We start from the raw sequence: 18,627 nt of genomic DNA, 5'->3' as shown, positions 1-18,627 counted from the left end.
CAAACTGAATGTTTTTATTTCACACGCAGAGAAAAAATATAATTGGGCATGGTTACTGTAACCATTTAAATAGTGTTACAAGATTTTTAACAATATTATAGTTACAGTAACTATTTACATGATTGTGGTAACCATAATATGATTAATTTACGATTCACATAATTGTATCAACCATATATATGGTTACAGTAAACAAATATATGTTTGTGGCAACCATATTTATGATGAATAATTTTATCATAATATGTTGTTCTCAGATTATGATAAGCCTTAAGCCGAGAGCAACATAATATGATAAGTCCTTCATCATATGAATGGTTGTCACAAACATATATTTGTTTACTGTAACCATATATATGGTTGAGACAATCATGTGAATCGTAAATTAATCATATTATGGTTACCACAATCATGTAAATAGTTACTGTGACTATAATATTGTTAAAAAACTTGTAACAATATTGAAATGGTTACAGTAACCATGCCCAACTATATTTTTTCTCTGCGTGCAGTCATCATTATGGAGTCAAATGGTTCCAACCACAACACTGAGTGACTATTTAAACTGTTGTTGTGTAAATTTGAATAAATAAATAAAGAGTTGTTACAATTTCAAACTACTAAACTACTTTTAATTGCAAACCACCGTTTTTAAAAGGTAAAAACTTAACAATATGTTGCTCTTAGATTAAGTTTACACACAACCATGTTTTGTCTCTACGTGTATAAGAAATATATTTTTAAATAAAAGATAAAACCACATAAGTTTGCTCAGTTTGTTTGCCTAAGTCCAACCCATTTGTATCTCTTTTATGGTCTAGTTTTACGATCTCGTTTTAAAATTTGTTGAAATTAACACTACCAGCGATGTTGATATTTTAGTTTTTCTTTATCTTAAATTTCCAGATGTTGTGAAAAGAAAAATAGAATTCGAGTTGTCTAGTTTATATTATTACCCTTCACCTTCGTGAGAAGGGTATATATAAGTTTGCCATTCCGTTTGTAATTTCTACATTTTTCATTTACGACCCTATAAAGTACATATATATATTCTGGATTCTTATAGATAGCGTAGTCGATTAAGCCATGTCCGTCTGTCTATCTGTTGAAAACAATTTTCTGAAGACTCCAGATATCTTCGGGATCCAAATCTTCAATTGTTCTGTCAGACATGTCAAGTTTGCCATTTAAAATCAGCGAAATCGGTCTACAAATGGCTGAGATATGAGGAAAAAACTAGGACAACCTCGATTTTTTACCTATTTTTGACCTATATCTGGATTACTTAGTCATTAATATAGACAATATTGATATCTAATGATAGATATTTCAAAGACCTTTGCAATGACGTAAAAATATGGCTCAAAATTGGAAAAATATTTTTTTTTGTTTTTCATCAAAAGTTTTTTTTCGCTAAATATTAAAAAAAAATTGAAAAAACAAAAAAAAAATTTTAAATTTAAAAAAAAATTAAATTTCAAAAATTTTAAAAAAACAATTCGAAATTTTTTTTCCCCAAAAATGAAAAAACTGCAAAAAAAATAAATGTTGTTTACCTAAAAATATTTAAAATTTTTATTTTGAAGTATAATTTGGTGAAGGATATATAAGTTTCGGCACAGCCGAATATTGCTCTCTTACTTGTTGTTACTATTAAATTTTCAGTAGTTTATTTTTTTGTCATCTTCTAGTTATTAAATCTGGAACCGAATTAACGCATTCGTATCGAAAAACAATTTCGATAGCGAAATTTTAATAAAATCCACAAGATTTCTTGCTCGATATCGAATGCTATAATTTCAAATAAGAATATAACGATATGTTTTACTCGATCACGAATGCGCTAATACGGCCTCTGGTTCTTTGTCGATTTTTATGTTGCTACTTAGATAAGCTTTTCTGCCTGAGAATTAATACAAGCTGTGTGTTTTTTTCATAAATATTGTTTAAACATTTCCGAATAGTTTATTAAAGTATTTAAACCTTTTTGCTTAAGATTTGTTGCCAAGAGAAAATAGTGCCATAATAATGATTTATTTTTGACATCGGAAAATCTAGAACTCATTTTAAAACTTGGAAAAAGATCCACTCTCTTAAAAATGTTTAAAGAGGTTTTGTTCAAAAAATAAGTATTTAAAGCGTCTTGAAAATACTACTACTATACATTACTCATTTGAAGCAGATTTTTTTTTTTAAATACAGCCAGTATAGATACTTAAATTTCAAAAAGCTCAGAAACAATATAACAACTGAGAGCCTTATCTACTATTTGAATAAATAGAAAAATAAAAAACAAATTGAAACAATAACTTGGCTGGTTGTCTTATCAGTTGAATAAGATCAGAAGAACAAAACGTATAAGAATAATAAAAAATAAAGCTAAAAACAAATTGAAAATTGTAAAATATAGCAATAAGTAAACATTCGCAAAACTTGAGTTGATACAAATTCAAATAGATTCTCTTAAATTTTTCCATATAATTTGTTTTTATTATTATTATTTTTCTATATTATTGTTAACTTAACGCGTGGTTTTTAGGCCAATTTGAAAAAAAAACGAAACCATTGAAATTAAATGTCTTAATTATTGAGAAGGAGAAAATAGTCGCTTTCAAACAATTAACTAATAAAGACGTTTATACAAAAATATTAACATAAAATATTGCACAAAATCTAAAAATAAAAAATAAACAACAAATAAAAGTTATCAATTTTTAAGTCGTCATAATATAAAAATATATTTTTGAATTAAATTCTAAAAAAAAAAATTGTAAAATCAAACAAATTTGAATACATAATTATATAATAAAAATCTAATCTTTAAAAGTAAAAAAAAATATACAAAATGTTTGTATATAAATAAATTAAAATATATATTGTGAATAAAATCAAATCAAAATATTGAAAAAAAAAATATAAAAAAATTAAAAAAAAATATTGAAAAATACTTATAATTTTGGTGTTATAGTTATAAATACTAATAATAAATCTCTTTATATTAAAATTGTCTACAGTTAGTGGCAATACAATGAAAATGTTTTAAACAATAAATGAAAAAATTTAATAAATATAAATTATTTAACTTCCCTTAATTCTAAAACTTAAAAACAAATTTATCTTAATCCAAAAATAATAAAAAGAAAGAGTTGAAAATAATTTTCCGATGAAATGCAAAATTTTCTTTGAACTTTCACATTAACCAATCGCAAATGTCATGAGTTAATTTAATCGTGAAAGGGTCACAAGTTAATTTGATCATGAAACAAATTTATAAAAATCCAAAATAATAAAAAATGTTAAAGATGATTTTTCGATGAAATTCAAAATTTCGCAGAGCCCAATCAAAGAAGTTTCGGTGCTTTAAATAATCAATAGGCTTTGCATCGTGAGTTTATTTGATCATGACAGGGTGTTTGCCAAGATCCTCCAGCATAATTTGCCACAATGCATACTGACAGATAATCAATTCCTGTGAACGCCTTGGAAACGACTGCTTTAGCTTATTTTGAACTGAAACCCTTACAGCTGGGATATTTTCGGTGCATTTAATTGGTCTCATTGTTACAGGAATATTCAATATGTTAACTTCGTTGCTTCGTCAGTGACTTTTTGAATTTCCCCCGCCTCTTAACTGCTCCTGTCAACTGGCATCTGTCAAAATTTGAACAAGCTGCGGCATTTAGTATTTGTTTGACAGCCATTGATAGCAGACTACTTCGTGACTTGAGGAGAAATTAGAAAGAATTTCTCATTAAACATTATTTTTTGCGGAAAAAAAATCATCAATCACATAATGGCTAAGCTTGATAAATAACTATCGGAACTCTGCACTGAATTTCGTTCTGATCGCACAAGCACGAAAGATGCCGAACGTTGTGGACACCCAGTTGAGGTCTGTATACCCGAAACAATTGAAACGATATGAACTAGGCATCTCACATGGCTCAGTGCTTTAAATTTTGAATGATCACTTGGTTATGAGAAAGCTTTCCGCAAGATGGCTGCCACGTTTGCTCACAATCGGGCGCACACATATGCAGTTTCCATGGCAAAAATCCATGAATTAGGCTACAAATAGCTTCCTCATCCGGAATATTCTCCGGATTTAGCGCCGAGTGACTATTTCTTGGTTCCAAATATGAAGAAAGGAGATCAGACTCCAACGGTGAAATCATCTCACCAAAAATACCTATTTTGATGACTTCGACAAATCTTATTTTTTGGAAGGGATACAAAAATTGTAGAAACGTTGGACAAAGTGTATAGAGCTCAAAGGAGACTATGTTGAAACCTAAAATGATGTTTTATGCAAAAAATTGTGTTTCACTCAAGAAGGCACGGACTTTTTGACCCACCATTTGTCTGAAACCTTATATGTAGTGAAGACTATATAACGATGTCCGTGTGTTTGTTGATAATTGAAGTTCTAGTTCAGTTCTTGTTGAGTTCTAGTTCAGTTCTAGTTCAGTTCTAGTTCAGTTCTAGTTCAGTTCTAGTTCAGTTCTAGTTCTAGTTCAGTTCTAGTTCAGTTCTAGTTCAGTTCTAGTTCAGTTCTAGTTCAGTTCTAGTTCAGTTCTAGTTCAGTTCTAGTTCAGTTCTAGTTCAGTTCTAGTTCAGTTCTAGTTCAGTTCTAGTTCAGTTCTAGTTCAGTTCTAGTTCTAGTTCAGTTCTAGTTCAGTTCTAGTTCAGTTCTAGTTCAGTTCTAGTTCAGTTCTAGTTCAGTTCTAGTTCAGTTCTAGTTCAGTTCTAGTTCAGTTCTAGTTCAGTTCTAGTTCAGTTCTAGTTCAGTTCTAGTTCTAGTTCAGTTCTAGTTCAGTTCTAGTTCAGTTCTAGTTCAGTTCTAGTTCAGTTCTAGTTCAGTTCTAGTTCAGTTCTAGTTCAGTTCTAGTTCAGTTCTAGTTCAGTTCTAGTTCAGTTCTAGTTCAGTTCTAGTTCAGTTCTAGTTCAGTTCTAGTTCAGTTCTAGTTCAGTTCTAGTTCAGTTCTAGTTCTAGTTCAGTTCTAGTTCAGTTCTAGTTCAGTTCTAGTTCAGTTCTAGTTCAGTTCTAGTTCAGTTCTAGTTCAGTTCTAGTTCAGTTCTAGTTCAGTTCTAGTTCAGTTCTAGTTCAGTTCTAGTTCAGTTCTAGTTCAGTTCTAGTTCAGTTCTAGTTCAGTTCTAGTTCAGTTCTAGTTCTAGTTCAGTTCTAGTTCAGTTCTAGTTCAGTTCTAGTTCAGTTCTAGTTCAGTTCTAGTTCAGTTCTAGTTCAGTTCTAGTTCAGTTCTAGTTCAGTTCTAGTTCAGTTCTAGTTCAGTTCTAGTTCAGTTCTAGTTCAGTTCTAGTTCAGTTCTAGTTCAGTTCTAGTTCTAGTTCAGTTCTAGTTCAGTTCTAGTTCAGTTCTAGTTCAGTTCTAGTTCAGTTCTAGTTCAGTTCTAGTTCAGTTCTAGTTCAGTTCTAGTTCAGTTCTAGTTCAGTTCTAGTTCAGTTCTAGTTCAGTTCTAGTTCAGTTCTAGTTCAGTTCTAGTTCAGTTCTAGTTCAGTTCTAGTTCAGTTCTAGTTCAGTTCTAGTTCAGTTCTAGTTCAGTTCTAGTTCTAGTTCAGTTCTAGTTCAGTTCTAGTTCAGTTCTAGTTCAGTTCTAGTTCAGTTCTAGTTCAGTTCTAGTTCAGTTCTAGTTCAGTTCTAGTTCAGTTCTAGTTCAGTTCTAGTTCAGTTCTAGTTCAGTTCTAGTTCAGTTCTAGTTCAGTTCTAGTTCAGTTCTAGTTCAGTTCTAGTTCAGTTCTAGTTCAGTTCTAGTTCAGTTCTAGTTCAGTTCTAGTTCAGTTCTAGTTCAGTTCTAGTTCAGTTCTAGTTCAGTTCTAGTTCAGTTCTAGTTCAGTTCTAGTTCAGTTCTAGTTCAGTTCTAGTTCAGTTCTAGTTCAGTTCTAGTTCAGTTCTAGTTCAGTTCTAGTTCAGTTCTAGTTCAGTTCTAGTTCAGTTCTAGTTCAGTTCTAGTTCAGTTCTAGTTCAGTTCTAGTTCAGTTCTAGTTTAGTTCTAGTTCAGTTCTAGTTCAGTTCTAGTTCAGTTCTAGTTCAGTTCTAGTTCAGTTCTAGTTCAGTTCTAGTTCAGTTCTAGTTCAGTTCTAGTTCTAGTTCAGTTCTAGTTCAGTTCTAGTTCAGTTCTAGTTCAGTTCTAGTTCAGTTCTAGTTCAGTTCTAGTTCAGTTCTAGTTCAGTTCTAGTTCAGTTCTAGTTCAGTTCTAGTTCAGTTCTAGTTCAGTTCTAGTTCAGTTCTAGTTCAGTTCTAGTTCAGTTCTAGTTCAGTTCTAGTTCAGTTCTAGTTCAGTTCTAGTTCAGTTCTAGTTTAGTTCTAGTTCAGTTCTAGTTCAGTTCTAGTTCAGTTCTAGTTCAGTTCTAGTTCAGTTCTAGTTCAGTTCTAGTTCAGTTCTAGTTCAGTTCTAGTTCAGTTCTAGTTCAGTTCTAGTTCAGTTCTAGTTCAGTTCTAGTTCAGTTCTAGTTCAGTTCTAGTTCAGTTCTAGTTCAGTTCTAGTTCAGTTCTAGTTCAGTTCTAGTTCAGTTCTAGTTCAGTTCTAGTTCAGTTCTAGTTCAGTTCTAGTTCAGTTCTAGTTCAGTTCTAGTTCTAGTTCAGTTCTAGTTCAGTTTTAGTTCAGTTCTAGTTCAGTTCTAGTTCAGTTCTAGTGCAGTTCTAGTTCAGTTCTAGTTCAGTTCTAGTTCAGTTCTAGTTTCATTTCATTTATTAAGTCAATGGAAATACAAATTCCTTACAGACTACGATTAAGTATAAAAATAAAATTAACAATTTTTTTGAAAATATTATTTAAACTATTCAATTATTTTACATAACAATTTTTTAAAGAAACATTTTGATGTGCAGAACTCTATTATCTGCGGATTAAAACAATTTCTTTGTTGTTTGGTATTAATAGCATTAAGATGTATAAACGCACGAGTAAGTGTACTGTTAAGACCATAATTGGTATGGTGATAAGGCACATTAAAAATTGTATTATACCTAAGCATTCTAGGTGGTACATAAAACGGAATTAATGCAAGCAGATCAGGACAGTCAATACTTCCATTAATTAAATCAAAAACCAGCATAATAGACTGAAATTGCCTACGCAATTCCAATGTCTTAGTTCTAGTTCAGTTCTAGTTCAGTTCTAGTTCAGTTCTAGTTCAGTTCTAGTTCAGTTCTAGTTCAGTTCTAGTTCAGTTCTAGTTCAGTTCTAGTTCAGTTCTAGTTCAGTTCTAGTTCAGTTCTAGTTCAGTTCTAGTTCAGTTCTAGTTCAGTTCTAGTTCAGTTCTAGTTCAGTTCTAGTTCAGTTCTAGTTCAGTTCTAGTTCAGTTCTAGTGCAGTTCTAGTTCAGTTCTAGTTCAGTTCTAGTTCAGTTCTAGTTCAGTTCTAGTTCAGTTCTAGTTCAGTTCTAGTTCAGTTCTAGTTCAGTTCTAGTTCAGTTCTAGTTCAGTTCTAGTTCAGTTCTAGTTCAGTTCTAGTTCAGTTCTAGTTCAGTTCTAGTTCAGTTCTAGTTCAGTTCTAGTTCAGTTCTAGTTCAGTTCTAGTTCAGTTCTAGTTCAGTTCTAGTTCAGTTCTAGTTCAGTTCTAGTTCAGTTCTAGTTCAGTTCTAGTTCAGTTCTAGTTCAGTTCTAGTTCAGTTCTAGTTCAGTTCTAGTTCAGTTCTAGTTCAGTTCTAGTTCAGTTCTAGTTCAGTTCTAGTTCAGTTCTAGTTCAGTTCTAGTTCAGTTCTAGTTCAGTTCTAGTTCAGTTCTAGTTCAGTTCTAGTTCAGTTCTAGTTCAGTTCTAGTTCAGTTCTAGTTCAGTTCTAGTTCAGTTCTAGTTCAGTTCTAGTTCAGTTCTAGTTCAGTTCTAGTTCAGTTCTAGTTCAGTTCTAGTTCAGTTCTAGTTCAGTTCTAGTTCAGTTCTAGTTCAGTTCTAGTTCAGTTCTAGTTCAGTTCTAGTTCAGTTCTAGTTCAGTTCTAGTTCAGTTCTAGTTCAGTTCTAGTTCAGTTCTAGTTCAGTTCTAGTTCAGTTCTAGTTCAGTTCTAGTTCAGTTCTAGTTCAGTTCTAGTTCAGTTCTAGTTCAGTTCTAGTTCAGTTCTAGTTCAGTTCTAGTTCAGTTCTAGTTCAGTTCTAGTTCAGTTCTAGTTCAGTTCTAGTTCAGTTCTAGTTCAGTTCTAGTTCAGTTCTAGTTCAGTTCTAGTTCAGTTCTAGTTCAGTTCTAGTTCAGTTCTAGTTCAGTTCTAGTTCAGTTCTAGTTCAGTTCTAGTTCAGTTCTAGTTCAGTTCTAGTTCAGTTCTAGTTCAGTTCTAGTTCAGTTCTAGTTCAGTTCTAGTTCAGTTCTAGTTCAGTTCTAGTTCAGTTCTAGTTCAGTTCTAGTTCAGTTCTAGTTCAGTTCTAGTTCAGTTCTAGTTCAGTTCTAGTTCAGTTCTAGTTCAGTTCTAGTTCAGTTCTAGTTCAGTTCTAGTTCAGTTCTAGTTCAGTTCTAGTTCAGTTCTAGTTCAGTTCTAGTTCAGTTCTAGTTCAGTTCTAGTTCAGTTCTAGTTCAGTTCTAGTTCAGTTCTAGTTCAGTTCTAGTTCAGTTCTAGTTCAGTTCTAGTTCAGTTCTAGTTCAGTTCTAGTTCAGTTCTAGTTCAGTTCTAGTTCAGTTCTAGTTCAGTTCTAGTTCAGTTCTAGTTCAGTTCTAGTTCAGTTCTAGTTCAGTTCTAGTTCAGTTCTAGTTCAGTTCTAGTTCAGTCCTAGTTCAGTTCTAGTTCAGTTCTAGTTCAGTTCTAGTTCAGTTCTAGTTCAGTTCTAGTTCAGTTCTAGTGCAGTTCTAGTTCAGTTCTAGTTCAGTTCTAGTTCAGTTCTAGTGCAGTTGTAGTTCAGTTCTAGTTCAGTTCTAGTTCAGTTGAAAATTGTATTCCTTTCGTGTTTCTGAATCAGGTCCTAAATAAACTTTGACAAATTGTCACAAATTTTGTAGTGAAAAAGTCATGGGGAGATTCTTTAATTTTTAATATTATTACAATTTGTATGCTTAGCTTATTTCGTTCTCAAAGTCATTTCATTTAAATTTTCAAATGAATTTAATATTTTGTATCACTAAATTATTTAGTTTCTTATAATTTTTATTAAGAATGCTTAAATTATTTCGTGCCACGAATTCAATCAAATTCATTTTAGTTAAAACAAACTAATTAGTCTTATTTTTATTTAAATTTAAAATCAAATTATTGGATTTGTAAATTTATCATTGTATTGTCTCTTACTGTAAAATATTTAAATTTTTATAAGAAGACTTTATTTAACAAAATCATAGCAATTAAATTAAAGTTGTTGACCCATAAAATCTACAAAAATGCGGCATTATATTTACAAAGTAGGTTTGTTTTATTTACAAAAAAAAAGAACACAAATTACAATTCTCTTTTATTTATTATTAAAATATTTAATTAACTATTATTATAATAATGCGCAATTTATTTATATTTTCTATTTCTTCTTTTCTTTCTTTATCTTTTTTATTTGTATTTATTTTTCAAAATTCTTTTAATTGGTGGCGTTTTATACAATTTTCAATTAAATAATTAAAAAAAAAAACAATAAAACAAATAATAACAATTATAGGAAAGCGAAATTGTTGAGGTTTTGTGGAAACAAGATGTCGATTTGGGCTATAGTCTTACCCCAGCCCAATTTGCTAATGCTGGTACTTCAGCTAATGCTTTGCAATCATCTTCAGCTAATGATGACGATATCGAAAAGTTAAAAGCTTTAGAATCACTCAAATTAGATAATGTAAGTGTTAATTATATTTTACTACCCAAAACAAACAATTCATACAATATATTAATTTAAATAAAAATAATAAATTGTTTGAATAAAATTTCACCATTTCACTTAAATAACACTCTCATACTCTCATTTCATACAAAGTAATTTAAGAGAATTTTTATATATTTTTAATAAACATTAACAAATAAATTGTTAAACTTGTTATCATTATACATTTTTGAACAACAGCAGAAATTTAAATGGTTTAAAAAGAGTTTATTATGTTTTTAATTCTAGCATAAGATTTTAGAATATTTTACATTTTTTCTCTCATAATTATTTGCTCACATATGTTTCCATATCATTTACATTGTTAATCATTTTATCATGTAAGATCTATTAGTTAAACCCGAAACAAATTTAACTGAGGTTTAACAATTAAATATTGCAAACAAATAAACCACATGGGATTTTTTTAAATAATTTTGTATGAACGATAAAAGACGCAAAACTAGTTATATGAATGGTTCCTTGGGGTTAAGGATCTTGATCTACACATTTTATAAAATATAAAGACGTTAATATGTTTATTTGTATAAATTTTATCAAAATTTAATAATATTTTAGATCTACATAAATACAAAAACATGAAAATATATAAAGCAAGTTTATGCTATGTTTAACAGGGAATATATCTTAAATGGGCCTGGGCTTAAATTTCCCTTAAGATCTTAACATTTTTTTAAACATGAATATTTCATTTAAATTGTTTTTATTATAAATTTTTTGTTATATAAATCAAATCTTTTATTTCAACTACATTTTAACTTTTTATATAAAAACTTAACTGAAAGCTTACTTAAAGTTTTAATATTTTTTCCAAGAAATACCAATAGCCAATTTGTTACCATTACTCTTAAATTTAAAAGTTTAAAAAGTTTGCATTATTAACAGTATGATATTGAAAGTTTAAACTGTAGTTAAAACTCTAGTTTATCTACTTGTGAATACATTATTAAAAATCTGCAGCTTTTCTCTCACTGTCAGTCAGGGTTTTCATATGAAAACTGCTTTAAATGTCTGCAGTTTTATTAATTTTTGCGTTTATTAACCCATTACTTCCCTGCTGACATTTATACCATGTAAATAAACAATTTTCTTTGTATACAAAGACATTTCAGCACAACCTGCTGCATTTGTCTCTCTAACATTGGACCAATTATATACGATAATCCCTCATGAAAAAGTCAGTTTTTATCTAAACATTCAGGGTTGTTAAACAAAACGGTCTTTTTAAAAACGACTTATAATTAAGGCCCCAAAGGGTAACGACTTTAAAAATGTTTACATTTAAGGAATCCTCAGAAATAAAATTTCAAAAAGTGTGTTAAAATAAAAATCATTGCATTTTTGTCAAAATTCAATCATAAACAAAAGTTATTATTTGTGCTTGCAATCATTTAGATTTGTTTGCCATTAACATTCTTTTTACATTTTCTTCAAATAGTCAAAGTATGATCCAAAAGATATTGATGACAATGATGATGATCATTTGGGTGACGAATGGGCTGGCATACCCTTTACTATTGATAATGAAACTGGTAAGTTTGAAAACTTTTATTAACCTTTTTTAAAGTTAACTTTACACTATCTGATCATCAACATATGAGAAGCTTTTTAAATTAGCTTATTAACTGATAAACACATTGAACGCATCTGAAAGTAAATAAGATGAGCATTCAGATAATGTAACGTTTGCTTATCTATTATATTTATTTTTATTAAAATTTTAGAAAACCGACAAAATATTTATTAATTTAGTTAATAAAAATGTATCTGGTACCAGTATTTTTTATAATAACATGTTGTTATAATACAAATCTTGAATATCAAACAAAAATATTTGTAATATATTATCAGCCCAATTATGAATAAAAATTCCCCGGGAGTTTTTTGCCTTTTCTCATTTTTCCTATTCAAATTCAATGGGGAAAAAAACTCCCGGGGAATTTTTTATTCATAATTGGGCTGTATTTTTAATTTGTAATAGAATTACAATTTGTATGCTTAGTTTATTTCGTTTTAAAAGTTTTTTATTTAAAATTTTAACATACTATAACTAGTTTCAAAGAATTTAATAGTTTGTATCACTAAAATATTTTGTTTTCTATATCTATTATTAAGTATGCTTAGATTATTTCGTGTAGCCAAAATTTAATTTCCAATTTTGGATTCAATAAATCGAATTAGTCTTATTAGTCAATGAATTTAAATTCAATGTAAAATTTAACCCTAATAGTTGCTATATTGCAAATTATATCGAACATGTTTGCTGTTAATCTAATCTTATTTAGTAGACTAGAGACTCGCTGTCTTAAACAACATGGAAATTCCAAAGAAAATCATTTTAAATTAAATACTATACTACATACAATACAAAATGTTAATTAATTATCTGACAAGAATATGTCTGCAAATAATATTTATATTTGGGGTATTCACAAGGTCTGTCATATTGTCATAATGTCCTAATATATTATAATAGTTGTTTTTGTGTTTTAAACAAAAAAAATATTATTTTATGACAAAACACAACAAAAATTTGATTAAACTATCATAATATATTAGGACATTATGACCAAATAGTAGACCGTGTGAATACCCCAATTGATATTATTTTTCGCATGATATTTTTATGATCACTTCTTTACCCCACAGTTTTCTCTTATGGCCTAGAATTTTGTTAAAAAAAAATAAATAATAAGGTATTTTGATAAGATTTTTTTATTGTGTTTATTGTTTATGATAAGATGGTAATTTTTGTAGGTGATAAATTAAAAGAAACAAGTAAAACGAAATGCAAACTTTATAATAAAAGAATCAAGATTTCAAATAAGTTTTCTTCACTATTCAATACATAAACGGCTTTCTTTGAATTGATAAAAATGTTAAAGCTATTTAGCCTAAATTTATTTAACCACTGCAAACTACTCCATACGTATTTTCTTTTCTGTTTGTAAATATTAACGTATATAAACAACAAAAGGTATTAAATCAACAACAATGTAATGGATATAGCCATATGACGATATTACGATATGGCTAACGATTAATCTACTAGATAAATATAAAAACACGCGTTTATTTTTCTTTATAATATTAGGGCGATTATAATACAATAGACCTTGTTGGGGTTTGGTTTCATTACTCGTATAATGGCCAACGAGCCAGGCGAAAAAAGTACAAAAAAAAAAGAAAGTAAAACCAAGTTTACGGAAATTTCATATAATATATGTACGTACAATATAAAAAAAGAAACTAATCAAAGTAGCAAATATAGCAGGAGATTTACTAAATTACCCAACCAAGCTACCACCACCTCTACTACTATTGCCGTCATTATTCCAAAATCCAACCACCATCATCTCTCCAAGAAGCAAGCAAACAAAATGAGCCCTGTACATACAGCAACATTTTTTTCACACTTTTTTTCATTTACGCCTATAGGCAGGCAATAAGCCTGGCTGTTTCCCCCACACATATACTCAGGCATTGTGTACTCGTACATACATTACACACACTCACATGTATTTATATAAATTGTTTGTGTGTGAATGAAAGTGTGCGTGTATGGATTTAGGGTATCATACTCATACATGCAATATGATTTAGATTTTATTTTAGCAAATCATGCTCTGATCATTTCTCAAAAAAAAAAAATGTAAAGAAAATAAAACAAACTTCTATTCGTATGGTGGTGGTACGTATGGTGATATTAAGAACTAAGTCCACCGCTTATAACCAACCAAATGTTTGATACACATACTCCGTTGAAATTGGATACTAACTTTTATGCTGAGAGTTTCAAAATGCAAACAATTTTTAAGACAATATTAAATTCTCTTCAAAAATTTCTGTTACAATCGATAACTCTAAAATTTTATATTGCTAACTTAAACATCTTCGTTAGTTAGCAAGCAATAAATAGAAAATGTTCTGACAATTTTCTTTAGAAATGTTATCGATAACTCTAGAATTTCCTTTAGAAACATTTCTTTGTTATTGATAACTAGAAAAGTTTCATTAGAAAATGTTCCTTGTTATCGATAACAAGACAAATTTCTTTAGAAAATAAAGAAGTATCGATAACTACAGAATTTTCTTTAGAACAATTTTCTTTAGAGAATTATCTATAGAAAATTTTCTCTGTTATCGATAACTAGAGAATTTTCTATAGAACATTTTCTCTGTTATCGATAACTTGAGAATTTTCTATAGAAAATTTTCTCTGTTATCGATAACTAGAGAATTTTCCATAGATAATTTTCTCTGTTATCGATAACTAGAGAATTTTCTATAGAAAATTTTCTCTGTTATCGATAACTAGAGAATTTTCTATAGAAAATTTTCTCTGTTGTCGATAACTAGAGAATTTTCTATAGAAATTTTTCTCTGTTATCGATAACTAGACAAATCTCTTTAGATAATGTTTCTAATTATCGATAACTTGACTAAATTCTTGAGAATTTTTATTTTTAGAAAATTTTTCTTAATAAATTTTCCGAGTTATCGATTCCTAATAAGTTTAGCTAGAAAATGTTTCTAGTTGTCGATATATAAATAAATTTGTATAGGAAATTTTTTCTTTAGAAAATCAATAAATTTTAAATTAGATAAATTTCTTTAAAATTTGTTTAGACAATTTTTCTAGTTATCGATAATTCAAAAAAATGTCCGTGTTATCGATACTAGCTAAATTTCTTTAGAAAATAAAAAAGTATCGATAACTAGAAAATTTTCTTTTGGAATATTTTCCTTAGTTGTCGATAACATGAAAAATTTTCCAAAGAAAATTTTCTGGTTATATATAACAAGGAACATTTTCTAAAGAAATTGATCTAGTTACCGATAACTAGTTAAAAAAAAAAGTAAAAAGAACAGCAAACTTTAAACTTAAAAAACTTGTACACACTATTGCAGTCAAAACTTATCCTTGGTGCAAAAAATTTCTATGTGTTTAATCGCGTTTGCTTTTAAAATTATGTCAGATATGTTATTTTGGTCAAAATGGACAGCGAAAAAAAAATTACGTGTAAAAATAATTAAAACTTTTCAAAAAAATCCAATATGGACTTTCAAAATAAAAAATAGCAGAAGATCTGAAGGTTCATCGTCAGACTGTTTCAAAGGTCATTAAACAGTATAAGGAAGACTTGAACATTAAAAGGCAAAAGAAGTCGAACAACTCTTTCAAAGAGCACCTAACACTTCTATGAGAAAAGAAGCTCGTAAAGTTAAATTAATTTGTGCGCAGAGCTAAAGGTAATTTACTTTTTAATTTACGGCATTTACCTTCCTTAAAACAGCACAGAGTGCTTTAATATTTATGGTTCGATTTGGGCTTGAGTGGTATTCAAACAATTATGTAAATTTTGTACCACGGAAGTCAAATCCATCCTGTCCAGAACTCTTGTAAAAAAAGAATTAAAGAACACGAAAAAATTATCCCAATACATTTCCGATTTTAACGTAAGTTAAACAGAACAGGTAACAGGAACAACTATGTATAAAATCTTTAATGGGAGGATTTCCTAAAAAAGTGGATAAATTTATAAATACCGTATCTATAACTATGAAAGTTTTTCCTTGAAAATTGACCGTAATAAGCGATATTAGACATTTTTAAAATGTTTTTGTTTTCCAATACTTCTCTCAAATATTTAACTTTATTTCCCCACTCAAATCTTTGGCAGTGTGAAAGTATGTATATTAAAAAACACACACAGAGGGCCTGCTGGGGTGTGTTACATTTAACAGCAACTGCTGCTGTTGATGCCGCTTCTTTTGCTTCTGATAAAAATGAAAAACTTTCAGGGCAACACGAACTAAGTACAAACAAAAAAATGTAAAGAAAAATTAAGTTTTTTTTGGATTATGCCATTAAATAAAGCTCACATGGAGAGAAAAAGAATATTATAGCAATAACAATAATAAAAAAATAAAGAAAAATAAATTAAACTTAGTTTTTTCCTTTTAGCAGTTTAACATTTATATAAATTACACTGATCCAGGGTATTAAGCACGTTTATGTACTCAAATAAAAACGATATATGAAATAAATAAATAAATACATACATATTAATAGGAATTTAATGAATAGATGGTAAAGATTACCCAGTTGAGGGGAAGGGGCTGGAGGTGGAGAAATGGAATTTCTTGTCTACTCCATACTCAACCCTTGTCAAATAAATGTACATACGTACATATGTATATATGTAAATATTACTTTTGTTTCTTTTTACTTTATTGTAAATTTGGCGTTCATTTTTATTTTGTTATTTATTGTAAAATGAAAATCAGCCTGTCAACTGAAAATGTCAAATTTCTTGAAGTTTAAAAAGGAAACGAAAGAAATTATTATTCATGTTGTAAAGGAAACACGTAAAGTTGCAAAATATTCTTGCAGAGCCATAAATCCATTAAAGTGATGTATTTGGCTGTTGTTGTTTAAACAAGTGGAATGGGTGGTTTTACTTACTCCATTTTGTTTAGTAAATCGTTTTTTAAAAAGAAAAATGAGACGTAATATAAATTATTGGGTGTATGGCTTAAAATGTGGGATTTACAATAGATGGCATATTTTTTGAAAGCGGTTTTCTTAATAACTTACACACAGTCTCAAACGTGAATAAACACCACAAATTATTTGATTTTTTTTAAGATACTGAAATTCCTAAAATCTGTCCATCGATTGCAATTTAAAAGTTTCGGTTTGTTGGGCTGAGTAATAGATTCGGTTCTGAAAAAAAAGATTTAAGTCGGACTTAATGATTTTCAGGATCTTAAAAAAATAAAAAAAAATCACTGGTGTTTACTTAATTTTGAGGCTGTGTGTATATGTCATTTTCAAAGGTACATATCTTTCATTTATTCTCACCTAGTTATTGAACTTTATAGTGTAAAGAACAAAGTTTTTTTTTTTGCTTCGAAAATGTCGAATTTTGTGCCAACAAAACGTCATATGTGGGAGGTACACCGATTGCTCACCCAAGCTTATGGTGAATGTGTTTCGTCGGTTTCAACGTGCGAGATATGGTTTGTGCGGTTCAGAAGTCGTGATTTTGACACGGAAGACAAAGATCGCCCAGGCCAGCCAAAAACAGTTTGAAGACCAATAATTGGAGGCATTACTCCATGAAGATAGTTGTCAAACTCAACAAGAGCTTGCAAAATCATTGGGAGCTACCCAAACAGCAATTACAAAATGTTTACGAGCAGCAGGATTCATCCAAAAACAGGGAAATTGGGTACCATACGAATTAAAGTCGATAGACCTTGAAAAACAATTTTGCATGTTTGAAATGCTGCTTCAACGTTATAAAAGAAAATCAGTTTTGCACCGAATCATTACATGCAATGAAAAATGGATCCATTACGATAACCCGAAGCGTAAGAGATCGTATGTGAAGTATGTCCAATAAGTCGAATCGACACCAAGCCAAATATACGCTAGCGTAATGATCCGTATTTTGTGTGACCAAAAGGTTCCTGTCTATTATGAGCTGCTGCAATCTGGCCAGACCATCACAGAGAACCTGTACCGAATGCAACTGATTCGTTTGAAGCGAAAATTTTTGCGAAAAACGCCCAGAATATGCGGCCAATATTCCATCATGAAAATTTTTGGCCTTGGCTCGTACGACTAGTATTCGTTTCGGCCGCTACAGAATGCTATCTATGGGATACGCTTCACTTCAGAACAGAGTATCCGAAATTGGCTTGATTCGTTCTAGGCATCAAAAAATATGCACAGTTCTCTTGGTGCGGAATCCATATATTGCCAGAAATATGGGAAAAGGTCATTGCTAACAATGGTCAATACTTTGAATAAATTTATATTGTACAAATGTTTCAATATAAAAGCTAAACATTTTACAATAACCCGCATTTTTAAGTCATACATTTGATTGTAAATGTCTAAAATCAGGCTAAATAACCAAAAAAAAAAATATTTTTTTTGTCAAATGTTATCAAAAATCCTAGAAACTAAAGGAGTTTTCCTTTAATTTTAGTGGCAACTGTACTTTTTCATAAAATTTAAAGCAAAGACTTCTGTACTGAATTTTTGATTATAGCATTCTTAGTTTCCCCTGAATTTATATTGTATTAATTTCCTGTTTTATCATTTATCAATATAATAATTCTCACATTGTGAAATGTTCATTAAGTTCCCAGGAAAAATCCAAAATTTATTGAAAAGAATAATAAATAAATATTTGAAATATAAAATTCTATAAAAGATTTCAATATTAATAAACCCCGCATAAGCCTTAAATAAATTTCAGCTTTTGTTAAATCTTCTGTTTTTCATTTGAAATACACTGATGTGTTCAATTCCCCATAGAGTGAGTTGCATGAAAAATAAAATCAGCCGACGGATTTTGTGAATTTTCAAATTCAGTAATAAACAATTTATTGTATTTTGTGTTTATTAGTTTTCTAATACAAAAAAAATAAAATATGAAAGTCACTCATACATTTAATAAATTCTCATGCTAGACCAAAAACAATGTCGGTTAAGTCAAGACAAGTCAAGATTTTTAAGCATCTACATTGCAGCAAACATGCATCTGTATTTAAACTTCACACCTTTTTTTACTTCGTTGTCTGTAGTTGGTTTTTTTGTTCTAAAATATTTTTAAAGGACATTTTTATAAATTTCATTTAACTAAAACTATTAATTTCTCAAATCAAAGTACAAAAAATCGTAATGAAATAAAGATGTTAAATGTTTTGTTTTTGCTTTTGCTTTCTTAATGTATTAAATGTCATTATTAGACAAAACTAAATGTGGAGAAAACAATTTTGTAATTGATACTAAATGATTTTCAGTTTTTTTT

The 18,627-nt window shown here is 29.4% G+C and overlaps 1 protein-coding gene across 5 annotated transcripts in view; it reads left to right on the top strand.

Moving 5' to 3' along the window:
• cnc (cap-n-collar) overlaps window positions 1-18,627 on the top strand; it is a 156,065-nt gene that overhangs the window by 78,268 nt on the left and 59,170 nt on the right. For 3 of the 5 annotated variants that reach the window (XM_065515770.1, XM_065515768.1, XM_065515771.1), the window contains 2 exons: window positions 9,581-9,751; window positions 11,235-11,328. In XM_065515770.1, coding sequence (XP_065371842.1) covers window positions 9,581-9,751; window positions 11,235-11,328 — 265 coding nt within the window. Of the gene's footprint in view, window positions 1-9,272; window positions 9,333-9,580; window positions 9,752-11,234; window positions 11,329-18,627 lie in introns of those variants that run through there. The other 2 variants (XM_065515772.1, XM_065515769.1) reach the window with 2 other exon arrangements.

The sequence above is a fragment of the Calliphora vicina genome, chromosome 1 (assembly GCF_958450345.1).
Source record: "Calliphora vicina chromosome 1, idCalVici1.1, whole genome shotgun sequence".
Lineage (NCBI taxonomy): Eukaryota > Metazoa > Arthropoda > Insecta > Diptera > Calliphoridae > Calliphora > Calliphora vicina.
This window is presented reverse-complemented; position numbering and strand designations above follow the sequence as displayed.